The 12695-nt window shown below is 41.5% G+C and overlaps 2 protein-coding genes across 2 annotated transcripts in view; one reads left to right on the top strand and one right to left on the bottom strand.

Annotated features, from left to right (window-relative positions):
* Positions 1-934, top strand: part of LOC311070542 (NLR family CARD domain-containing protein 3-like) — an 87247-nt gene extending 86313 nt beyond the window's left edge. The window contains exon 9 of the mRNA XM_084094453.1: positions 51-934. Coding sequence (XP_083950579.1) covers positions 51-607 — 557 coding nt within the window. The 3' untranslated portion in view covers positions 608-934. The remainder of the gene's footprint in view (positions 1-50) is intronic.
* Positions 935-2384: 1450 nt separating this feature from the next.
* Positions 2385-4891, bottom strand: LOC311071108 (uncharacterized protein). The gene is made up of 4 exons (XM_084095341.1): positions 3791-4891; positions 3461-3628; positions 3158-3253; positions 2385-2687 (listed from the first exon to the last, which is right to left on the bottom strand). The coding sequence occupies exons 1-4, from the start codon at positions 3983-3985 to the stop codon at positions 2391-2393; spliced, it is 756 nt and encodes a 251-aa protein (XP_083951467.1). The 5' UTR covers positions 3986-4891; the 3' UTR covers positions 2385-2390.
* Positions 4892-12695: the final 7804 nt, after the last annotated feature.

Below are 12695 nucleotides of genomic sequence, written 5' to 3'. Positions count from 1 at the left end.
ACACACAGAGAGTTTCTGTAATTCACTGATGTGTGTTTTCTCTCCATCAGATTCTCATCGCCTCACTCTGGATCCTAACACAGTGAATAAACAGCTCCGTCTGTCTGGGGAGAACAGAAAGATTACTCACTTCCACAGAGCCCAGTCGTATCCTGATCATCCAGACAGATTTGATGATGTGCCTCAGGTGTTGTGTAGAGAGAGTGTGTGTGGACGCTGTTACTGGGAGATTGATTGGTTTGGTGATGTTGTGTTTATATCAGTGTCATATAAGAGCATCAGCAGGAAGGGACGGCGTGATGAGTGTGCGTTTGGCCATAATGATCAGTCCTGGACTTTGTACTGCACTACTGAGAGATACTCATTCCTACACAATAACATTAAGACTCCTCTCCCTGTAAAGCCCATCAGCAGAATAGTAGGATTAGGAGTGAGGAGAGTAGGAGTGTGTGTGGATCACAGTGCAGGAACTCTGTCCTTCTACAGCGTCTCTGACAGAAACACACTGAGGCTCATACACTCAGTCCAGACCACATTCACACACACACTCTATCCAGGGTTTGGGTTTTGGTGTTTTAATGAAAGATCATCAGTGAGACTGTGTTGATGAGTGAGAATCGCCTGATGAGAGACTCTACCCATAATGCTTTGAGCTCATGATAAACCAGTGACAGTGAGATGATGCTCTAGAGTCTCTCATTGTCTCTTCATCACATTAATAACACAGCTGAACTTCTGTCAGTGAAATAAAGAGAAACACACACACACACACACACACACACAGAGAAGAGAGAGGAAATATGAGACACAATGAGACTCACTGAAACATGTCTGGATGATACGAGCAAAACTAGACTTTAATAACACACACACACACACACACACACACACACGAGACTCACTGAAACATGTCTGGATGATACGAGCAAAACTAGACTTTAATAACACACACACACACACACACACACGAGACTCACTGAAACATGTCTGGATGATACGAGCAAAACTAGACTTTCAGCTCTAAACTCAGTTTAACACATTCAGAGATGTGTTGATATCAGGATTACTCACAATGTGCTTGGTCTCAACCCTGAAGTTCGCAACCAAAACTTCTTTAAGAAGCGGTAGGATCCATAACATCGGATGGCGAATCCATGAACCGACAAATGTTTGTCCTGAAAGTAACCATCAGCACGCCACTTGGGCAAACTTTGAACAGTACAATCGCCCACTTTCTGATCAAGAATGGATACATTTTCAGGCACAGGAGAGAGAGTTCAGGAAAACCCTGGATGTTAAATTAATCAATGACAGACAAACAATGGAAACCACCGGAAACAATCCGCGTCACTGGACTAAACTTATAACCATTTTATGTGGAGTATTCTACAGAAATGGAGCTTACACAGCAACTCACAAAGATGGGAGACCACTAGGAACGCCTCTGCTAAAGTACACCGTAAGAATCCTACGGAAATTCCCCCTCTGTAGAGCGCTCTCCCCGAGGCCCGATTCGGAGACGCTCATTGAATGGATAAATCAGCAGTTGCGCTTCGTTCGGGAAACCATCCAGCCGGTGCTCAATAAAGTGACAAATTCCAGCAGTACGAGAGAGCCCAGAGTGGTAAGCGAAAACGAACTAGCTTATCTTTGGGAACACCGTAGGTGTAAGGCAATAGATATTATTCTAAATAACAGCACTTACCCAGATCCCCCACCTGCGATAAACGATGTGAATAAAGTTTATGAGTACACTGTAAAACCAAATTAGTAAGCAGAACTTAAAAAAATTGATGTAACTCGTTGCCTCAATTTTTTTAAATTCATGAACTTAAATAAAAAAATATTTCTAAGGTTAAATATTTGGATTACATGCTACATAAACATTTTAATTACAGTTAAATTAAAACTTGTTATAAAATCAACTTAAATATTTTCAGTTATAGTGACTCAAAAAATTTACTTAACCACTCTCATGGTATTAAGTTAACATTACCAAAAAAAATAAGTACACAAAGAACCATTTTTAAGTAGCATCAACTCAATATTTATTAGTCTTTGTGATATGTTTTACAAGTACAAATAACTCAAAACCTTTGACACACAAGACTCAAAATCGTATGCCTCAAAACTTAAAATTTTTGTTGTAACTCGTTGCCTCAAATATTTTGAGTTCAAACAACTTCAACAGTTTAAGTTACAGTGAGTTACACTGAATTATTGCCATCTTCTATTTAACACTGCAGTGTTAATTTAAAAGACAGAAACATAAAACAATCCAGAGATGCACTAGGCTAAAACCTGAACACCAGATTAAAATAGCACCTCTAAAATTACAAATTTATGAACCTGCATGAAACTTTCTGATAAATCTCTACATGCGCATCAAGTCATTTTTGAGACTCTAACTTGGGTGACAGTTTCCCATCGTCAAGACCAAGTAAAATCTTCTGAACGAATTCAAAAGTGTTGGTCAGTCCCCTGGGATAGCTGAGGTGTAGTGCATAGATCAGTCCAAACATTACCAGGAAGGCATCAGCAAATCTGGGGAGGTTGCCCACAATCTCGCTTTCAATGACAACAGAGATTTTCACAGGCTGGAAGTGAACTGGACTTGTGTCATTATCTTTGACGACTGTGAGGAGGGCCACTGAAACATCTAAAAGCTCTGGCTCATCAGATGTGTCCTGTAAAATAAAATGGATATAAAAGGATTAAAGATTTTTTTATTAAGATTTTTGTCAAAAATATTTACAGCAGATTTAGTGCAAAGATAAAGTCATTTAGTTAGTCATGAGATTTAACAAACAATATTGATTCAGACCAACTGACAGAAAGTTGTGTGAACAAACTACAGTATGACGATTTTAAACAGAAGATCAGTGTTCTACAGGACCCAGCTAAGCTACCAGTAAACAAGAAATTGATACTATGCTAAAAAAACCTATAAAAACGCTTCATTTTGTTTAAAGCAATCTAGTACCAAAGTTTTTTTTTTACAGTGAGGTTAAAGAAAACAAATCGCTTCAAATCTCTTCAAATCACACAAACTATGTGATTTGAAAGACTGAGCAAGGGTAAGCGTGTAAGTATATCTGTATTCATATGAACCGTTTACTTAATATGGTCGTGAGATAAAAAAATAAAAAAAACTCACTATGCAGGTCTTGAAAAACTCAGAGACGTCCTCACGTAGATACACAGGAAGAGCATGAAGAACAGTAACACGCTTGGTGTGTATGTCATGAAACTCCTATAACGATAAAAACAGAATTGTAAATAACTTATTTAATGTTAAACAATACAATCAGATATACAAACATCAGACAAATACCAAAAAAGTGGACAAGTTGTTGTATTCAAAGCTTATTTGAATCAAACTTTTCAAATGTTTTCCAATGTTCCTCTTTTAATTAAGAATTAGACCTACAGTATAAAATAGGTATAACAATATTTGTACCTGTGCATCATGGATTTTTAGGATTTCAGTCAAAGCATCTGATGTCTTCCCGGTTCTGCCTGCCTTCTGTCTGAACAGGGTCATCAGTTTAGGAAGATGTCGGTCAAGCTCAGAGTAGAATGTGTTGGGCAGGTTCTGGTTTGTAATCCGTTGGAACTCTGCATACACCTACATTTTAAAACAAAGACAGACAGACAGACAGACAACACAGCCATATTAACTATGTGAATCTGGTAAATGTACTACCCTTCCATAAGGCAGAAAACAGCCCCTGAATGTGGTATATGTTGTCAAAAAAAGAAATAACAGGAAAAAGTGCTTCTACATTACCTCAGATTCCATTTTGAGTGCAGGCCAGAGTTCCATGAGCTCTTTCACTGGTGTGCATGTCTTCACTATGGTTTGTCGCCGCAGAACTGTCTGACGAAACACTTGCTTGGTGTGATCTACTTTTATGAGAATTGAATGAAGAGTACACATTTGTGGTAAAGCTACTATCCTTATATGGGCAAGCCACTGTTTCATGATTTCTTAAATGCCTTCTAAGATGGCAGAAAAGAACAGATTCAGAAAATTGCTGCTGAAATGGGCATAAAGGGCATTTAAATAACAGAGCCTGCTGAGAGTGTTCTCCACTACTGCCAAATTGGCGAGTATGACATCTTGACAAATGAGTTCTAAGACTATTAAGTGTCTTAAATGTACACATGCAATCATTATAGATGCATGGAAGGGGGCTTACACTGGAAAAGTGACTGTGCTGCAGTCTGTAGTGCTTAAATATTTGCAATCTGTAAAAGAAGCTGAGCACAACTTACAATGCCAAATCATACTGTAGCCAACAACCTGAAAGAAAAACAAAATTAATGTTAGAAAGTGTATAGCTCCATCAAAATAGTTTAATTATTAAGTCAACTAACAGGTTACATGATCATGACCAGAGAATACAACTAACACTGTTCTCGTTATAATGTGTTTTTTCATGTGTACAGATAGAAAAATGTATGTTAATGTTACACCGAACATAGAGGGGAGTACTATATAATAGACAAGCAGGAAAATGATAAATGTGGACCTCTTCATATAGACATCTCAGCGCTGTTTTATATTTAGAAACAGACGTCATCAGTCAATACTTTAACACATAACGGCTAACGTTATATTATTTTGCCAAATTACAGGCAATGGCATGCTCTCCAGTTCCCTAGTTTGCGTATCAGTGGCACGCCAACACATTGGGAAAAGTATATTCTTAGTTATCTAGTTTTGTGCACACCAGCCAAAATTAACAATGGATGCTTTTTTAATTGCACGTCACACATTGGACATAATCTCAGCGCCTAATGTCAATAAAACACATGTAACGTTAGGCTAAATCGTACACGCGGAATTATAGACTATGGTCCGTTTAAAAAATTATAAAAGTTAGCTGATGTGTAACATATGCTTCGTCGTTCATTGTTTTTATTAGGCCTATTTCGTCAGTTATTCCTTGCTAGACATCCATGAATTTTGAGTGTAAATATAACTGACGAACGCTGTTTAAAGTTTTGTCTTGATTAAACTGCTGCAACTGTTCACTAGATAAACCCCTGTTTAAAAACACACTTAACACTTACCGTGACACCGAAGTTGCTGATAACTGCCGACAGCTTGAAGCTTACATCCTCCTCATTGCAGTTACTTGTGGCGCCAACGTAACTTAAAAACTATCCACGTGTTCGTGTTGCGCGTTCCCACAACGTCGCAAGTCTCACGTTGACCTTGGGGCACGTGAGCCTCGCAAGCCAATAAAATGATCATCCTTACGTCAACCGAGTCGTAACTTTTTAATCAAACATTTTTAATTGCTTACGTTATTATCTTAAGCAGTGATTCCTTAATATTCTTTGTGCTCACATTAAACCAGCTGTAAATGTACAATTAGTGCTTAGAGTGAATTGAAAATTTTTCTTGCTAAAATCTTTTACAGCTGAATTTATGAAGACCCAACCATTATTAGGAAAATTAAGTATTTTTTTTTAAATATTAACTTATTTAAATACATATAATTTAATTAAAAATGTCAAACAATTGGTTACACACACAAACACACACACATGCAAGCACTACACACAAGGTTGAAACAACAAGAAATAAGTGCAGTTAAATTATACACCTAAGTGACACTTACTTAATAAGCAAATTGTTTAAGTTAATTAAAAATAATCAGTTTAATTCACTCAAAACTATAAAAAAGTCACATAAACTCAAAATATTTAGGTTAGTAGAACTGTTTCAGAAAATTAAGTTTATGCTACTCAATAATTTTAATTATTTTGAGCATTTGGGTTTACAGTGTACTATGCTGCGAAATGCCAACCAGCACAGTTACACCAGCAGATCAGCAGTCCTCCGTGGTGCGGCGATCTTGACCTGGAAGACCCGAAAGATCACCCCGTAACCTCGGACTTCACCACAGAGGAGATATCAAGCGTGCTCTGCAGCCTCCCGAACAACAAAGCATGTGGGGCAGACGGTGTGACTTATGAAGTACTCAAAGCAACAAAACAATTTTCAATAGTGACACTCACTCAGATTTTTAATGTCTGCTTAAACAACTGGAAAGTTCCCGATTCCTGGAAAGGGACTATTATCTACAGGATCCCCAAAAAGAACAACATTCCTGAGGACCCTTCCACTTGGAGAGATATATCGCTGCTTCCCACTATATATAAGGTATTTATGAAATGTATTTTATGCCGAATTTTACCCTGGCTGGTGGAATCGGGAACATTGACAACAAAACAAAAAGCATACATAGAGAGGCAAGGAATGAATGAGCATGTATTCTGTTTGAAAACTGCCATCGATGATTTTAAACATGAATCCTCCCGCTTTTATGCGGTATTCCTTGACTTTCGAGACGCTTTTGGCTCTTTACCACATAGTGTAATGCTTCATTCTTTAGAGGAAATAAGTTTGCTGGAACAGTATATACATATAATTAAGAATGTATATGATAATTAATTTCTACAAGTCATTTGCGGACATCAATTAACAAAACCGGTTAAACTTGAAGTTGGGATTAAGACGGGGTGTCCCTGGAGTGCTGTGAATTTTGTACTGGCCTTAAACCAGTGGCTGAAATGGTTATGTCCCCTTGCCCCGCCTGGCATTACATCTCCAAACCCAGTTCAGGCCTTTGCCGATGACGTCCTCATAGTATCAAGAGAGGAGAACGTCATTACTAACATGCTCTCATACACCAATCGCTTTCTACAATGGTCTGGACTTGAAGTTAAGAACAACAAATGTGCGGTGTTCTATGAACTACGCAGCGGTGGCAATAGATGGTATAGGGCCAAGTATGATCAGCCTCCATCATTCACAATTGCCGGAAGCACAATTAGAGTTTATTCAAGACATGAATCATACAGTTATTTAGGACACATGTTTAATGTTGCAGGAGAATGGCAAGAGCAAGTGAGCGATATCTGCAAAGAATACTCCAGCAGACTAGACCTGATTGACCAGTGTCCGCTACCGATCTGCATGAAACTCCAGGCGGTTCGGGATATCGCTTTATCGAAGATCCAACATCTGTTTGCCAACGTCCACATCGCTAAAAAACATCTGATGGAGCTGAACAATAAGACCGTGCAGCTCGTAAGAAAATGGTTAAATCTTAGTACACACACGACAAGAAGTATTCTCTTTATGAGCAAATCCGAAGGAGGACTGGGGATCCCCAACATTGAATGGATCTATACAGCCACCAGAGTAAAGCATCTACTGCATATGTTGAATAACGACGACCTTACAGTTCGCGAAGTGGCCCGGCGCTCACTGCTGCTGGATCTGAGCAAACGTAAGGTCCCCTTTGCTGCAGACGGAGAACCAGGCTTTCTCGGCTACCGAAAGAAACCTAGCGGAAAGCTGGACACCAGGGCTAAGGGATTCGGAGTACGTTCGGATTGGCCCGATCTGAATGACTTGTGCAGCAACAATAATATACAGTTGAACTGGGCACATACTGGCGGGGAGAAGGTGAATATCAGCCAGGGGCAGATTATGGATCTAAACGTGCATGCTGAGGCGACTATTCATCACGGTAAGAAGATGAGCAGCCGGACGTGCAGGTATGAAATCCTTCAATACTTTCAAGCACAACAGCGCGATTACTGGGTTAACCTGCGCCTTCAGGGAAAACTCGCATGCCTGCAGAGCGCGGATCATGTAGTCTCACACTCTGCGTTACAAAACTCAGCCGTAAACGAAGGGATCTTAAAATTTGTTATTAAAGCTAGGCTGCAAACTCTCCCGACCAAATACAATCTTTCTTTGTGGTTCCCAAAACATCACGAACCATTCTGCTTATTACACAGCGATAAGATAATGGAATCTACAGCGCACATAATGAACGGGTGTCCTGCGTTTAAAGGACTTTGCCACGATCGCATCGTAAACACAATGGCTCAAGAACTGCGCAAAGTTTCTGGACAAAGTGTGATACATACAAACAAGACTGTACAAACCAGTTGGTTTTTAAATTTGAATGATAATAATATAGACGGTCTTAAAAGTGTTCTTAGGGAACACCCTAATACTCCAGACATTGTGGTCATCAATGAACATTCTAAGAACATTCTGATTCTGGAAGTGGGCTGTTGTTTTGATGCTTACATGGACTTGTGTTTTTCTGAGAAAATGTTAAAGTATCAGTCATTAACAAACGCTCTAGCAGTGTGTGGCTACAGGACCAAACTAATCATTCTTATTTTTGGTAGCTTAGGACATGTCCATAGATTATGCGTCAGAGGCTTGCAGATTGCTGGACTGAGTAAAAAGACCTCTAAGCAAATAGCCAGATATTGCTCTGTGTCAGCAATCATAGGCAGTCTGCATGTGTGGAGAAGGCGATGTCACCTCTATCCATAGCCTATTTATTTATGGGGTTGTGACTATTTGCATTGTCTGTATTGTGAGGTTAAACATGAAAAGCTCTTTGTGAATATTTGGATGCTGTGTTGTTTTAATCAGTATTTGTCATTCCAAATAAAATAATCAAATGTGTGTGTGTGTGTGTGTGTGTGTGTTATTAAACATGATTCCTCTGCTGTGGGTTGTGTGTGTGTGTGTGTGTGTGTGTTATTAAAGATGCCTCTGCTGTAATATAGTGTGTACTGTACTAAACCTGTTAGTGGGGGTTCTGGACTGATCTTTATCTGTTTATTATTATCTTTATTTTCTCTCTTTTATTCTGACTCTATTGCTGTGAAAATAAGACATATTCAAGAGAATGAATCAATATCACAGTTTGTTGATCAGTGAATGTGTGTGTGAAGGATCTCGTGATTCTCTGTGGAAACTGATCATACTGTAAACACTTGATCAATTATTGTAATATAACCCAGTTTACTCTAAATAAACCTCCTCCTGAACAGAAATGAAAGCGTAAGCGAAAGTTCTACTAGAAAGACTCTACTGTCACGTCATTAATTCACAATTACACGCTACCAATCACAGCCTGACAACAAATATAAAAGACTGTTCTTACCGTCCCATTTTGTTGCCTGCAGGTGTCGTAGTAAAGTTTCCCCCATCCTCCCCACCACCACCAGAATGGCTCCCGTCCACTCGTCGGGGGGTAGGCTCCGCCCCTGCCTCTATCATCAGGCAGGACCTACAAGCTAACTTTCAGACCCGGACGGAGGACGGGGCCTACGCCAAAGAACTGAGACGGAGCTTGTCGTGCATCTATATTTATTTTTTCTGTAAAACCTTTCATAAAATAAATTCTATTTCATTCGAGAATCCTCCTGAGTCTTTTTGGTAGAACTGAATTACTGACCTGCTGTTATTGATCAGATGTCTTATCTTGAACTATGATTTTGGTCATATTGCCAATCTCACAATGACACATAAAATAAACTTTTCTTTATTAATTCATACTCTATTTTAACATGTATATTTAACTTGTTAACAACATTTGTAACTATTTGCTTATTAATACTGTAATATCTGGTATAAATGGTTTCTGCACCCAAACATTACAGTTTTGCCTATTAGACAGAATCTCACACTCTTTCATTGCCAGAGTTATTAATATTTTTTTGGATGCAAAAGAAAAACAGCATCATGTGAACAGGACTTTTATTTTGGTCAGGGTGTGTGATGTCATCAGGCTGCGCCGTGCTCCTGCGTCTGTTGGGATTCAGCATAGACAATAAAAGAAATGGACACAGCCCGTCTGTCTTCTAGTAGCTGTGCCGAGAGAAATCTGAATCATTCCCTTCCGAATCTCACAGAGACGGAGAGTGTGAGTAGGAGCTGTCCATGAGCTGGAGCAGGAGACACGTTTGCTAAGTATTCTGATTAATTATTTTGTCACTTTGCCTCCACGTCCCCCCCGATCGCCCGCGAGCTTCTCCTCCCGTCTATACGGTAATCTCTCTACTGTGCGACAGAGAGTCGTGTGGTTATGATGCAATCGTTAGCCTATTTTTACAAAAATGTAAATTTTGGAAGTCACGTGGTGAGGTACCAGGGAATGGCCGCGCCGTAGCAAAGCTCCGAACCCCGTCAACCTAATACTGGTTTTAAACAACTTAATCTCCCCCAAACAACACGTTACTGAACGGTGGTAACTTCTTAAGTCACTAATCTTGATATCGATGTAAAACATATCCATGGGGTTCAAGAAGAAGAGTGTACAAACTCGTTTGCCTACAGTTAGGGTGGGTGATGCTAATGTTAGCTCTGCAACAGCTAGTAATACTAACGCTAATGTCACAGGTCGGGGTGGGGCGCCAGCGGGCCGCCCACCCCTCCGCTTGCGTGCCGCCCCTGAGGAGCTGACCGTGGGCACAAAGGAGACAGACACAGAATTAAAAAAATAAATGTTCTTTATTAAATAAATAAAAACAGTTCTCTTCAGCATTTGGCAGGCTCTTCCAGCATTAGCAGGCTCTTCCAGCATTAGTAGGCTCTTCCAGCATTAGCCGGGTCTTCACTAGCCTCAAACAGAGAGTGGAGAATACGTATAACTCACAGCATTAGCAGGCTCTTCCAGCATTAGCCGGCTCTTCCAGCATTAGCCGGCTCTTCCAGCATTAGCAGACTCTTCACTAGCCTCAGGCAGAGAGTGGGAAATACGCGTAACTCACAGCATTAGCAGGCTCTTCCAGCATTAGCAGGCTCTTCCAACATTAGCAGGCTCTTCCAGCATTAGCAGGCTCTTCCAGCATTAGCAGGCTCTTCCAGCATTAGCAGACTCTTCACTAGCCTCAGACAGAGAGTGGGAAATACGCGTAACTCACAGCATTAGCAGGCTCTTCCAGCATTAGCAGGCTCTTCCAACATTAGCAGGCTCTTCCAGCATTAGCCGGCTCTTCCAGCATTAGCAGACTCTTCACTAGCCTCAGACAGAGAGTGGGAAATACGCGTAACTCACAGCATTAGCAGGCTCTTCACTAGCCTCAAACAGAGAGTGGAGAATATGTTTAACTCACAGCATTAGCCGGCTCTTCCAACATTAGCAGGCTCATCCAGCATTAGCAGGCTCTTCCAGCATTAGCAGGCTCTTCCAGCATTAGTAGGCTCTTCCAGCATTAACCAGGTCTTCACTAGCCTCAGGCAGAGAGTGGAAAATACGCGTAACTCCCAGCATTAGCAGGCTCTTCACTAGCCTCAAACAGAGAGTGGAGAATACATATAACTCACAGCATTAGCCGGCTCTTCCAGCATTAGCAGGCTCTTCCAGCATTAGCAGGCTCTTCCAGCATTAGCCGGGTCTTCCAGCATTAGCCGGGTCTTCCAGCATTAGCAGGCTCTTCCAGCATTAGCAGGCTCTTCCAGCATTAGCCGGCTCTTCCAGCATTAGCCGGGTCTTCCAGCATTAGCAGGCTCTTCCAGCATTAGCTGGCTCTTCCAGCATTAGCAGGCTCTTCCAGCATTAGCCGGCTCTTCCAGCATTAGCCGGGTCTTCCAGCATTAGCAGGCTCTTCCAGCATTAGCCGGCTCTTCCAGCATTAGCCGGGTCTTCAAGCATTAGCAGACTCTTCACTGGACTCGGCAGAGAGAGGAATGGATAATGGTATTTCCCAATGCAGCTGTAACTTCACAGGGCTTAGGTAGAGAAGAGGTTAATGAACAGCTGTGACTGCGAGTGAACAGCAGAAACAATTCCCACACTCGCATATCCACCACACACTGCAAGGCTTCACTCGTGCTCATTTCCACAATAGAACTGCAATTCAACAGACTCACGGTGCAACCAAGGCTTCCACCCGCAATCCAGCCGAAGTTTTCTCTGTCTCTCTCTCTCTCACGGCCTCCCTCCGCGGCCGCTCACGTGCTGCGTGTCTCACCTCTCCTCTCTCTCCTCGTGCCTCCTCCTCCTTCACGACTGCTGCATCTCCCTCCTATACTCTGTTTTCTTGGAAACCACATCCCAATTGCCGCTTAAACTCTCCTCCTCTCACACCTGTCCGCAATTCCACTCATCAATAGCCCTGATCGGCCATAGCACACGGGGAAAACCGGAACCGGCCTGGTGTCGCACCGGAAGCATTCCGGCGGGGAAACCTCCTCATAACAAATGGTTCCGCCTTTCTCTCGTCACCCCGTGACACTAACCAAGAAGAAACTCCGAAGATGGACATAAGCGTTCTGTTTGCCGAAATGACTAAAATGGGAGCTATTTTGAATGGTGTTGCAGCAGATGTATCTTTTATTAAGTCAGACATGACAGAATTAAAAAACGCTGTGACTGCGACCCAAATACGGATGAGCGAGGCTGAGGGGCGCATTTCGGATGTGGAAGACAAGGTGAGAAGCATGGCTGCAGACAACGGCAAATGTTCTAAACAACTCAAGCAACTCTGGGCTCGTGTTGACGACCAGGAAAATAGAAGTCGCAGGAAGAATATTCGGCTTATTGGTGTGAAAGAAGGCATGGGAAGAGGTGGCAATATGAGTGATTTTGTGAAGAAGATACTCGCTGATGGCCTGGGGCTGCGTGGAGACGAGTTTGAAATTGAAAGATGCCACCGTAGTTTGAGACCTCGCCCGGACCCTGGGCAGCCCCCTCGGTTTATTCTTGTGAGATTTCTTCGTTACTCTGCACGACAGAAAGTTTTGGCTGCCGCAAAAAAGAAGAAAGGCATAAAGGAAGACACACACCGTCACACACACTGATGTCTATATGAGGAAGACACACACCGTCACACACACTGATGACTATATGAGGAAG

This window comes from Abramis brama (assembly GCF_963993115.1).
Source record: "Abramis brama genome assembly, chromosome: 20".
Lineage (NCBI taxonomy): Eukaryota > Metazoa > Chordata > Actinopteri > Cypriniformes > Leuciscidae > Abramis > Abramis brama.
Note: the sequence above shows the minus strand (reverse complement) of the source record. Positions and strands in the feature narration are given on the sequence as shown.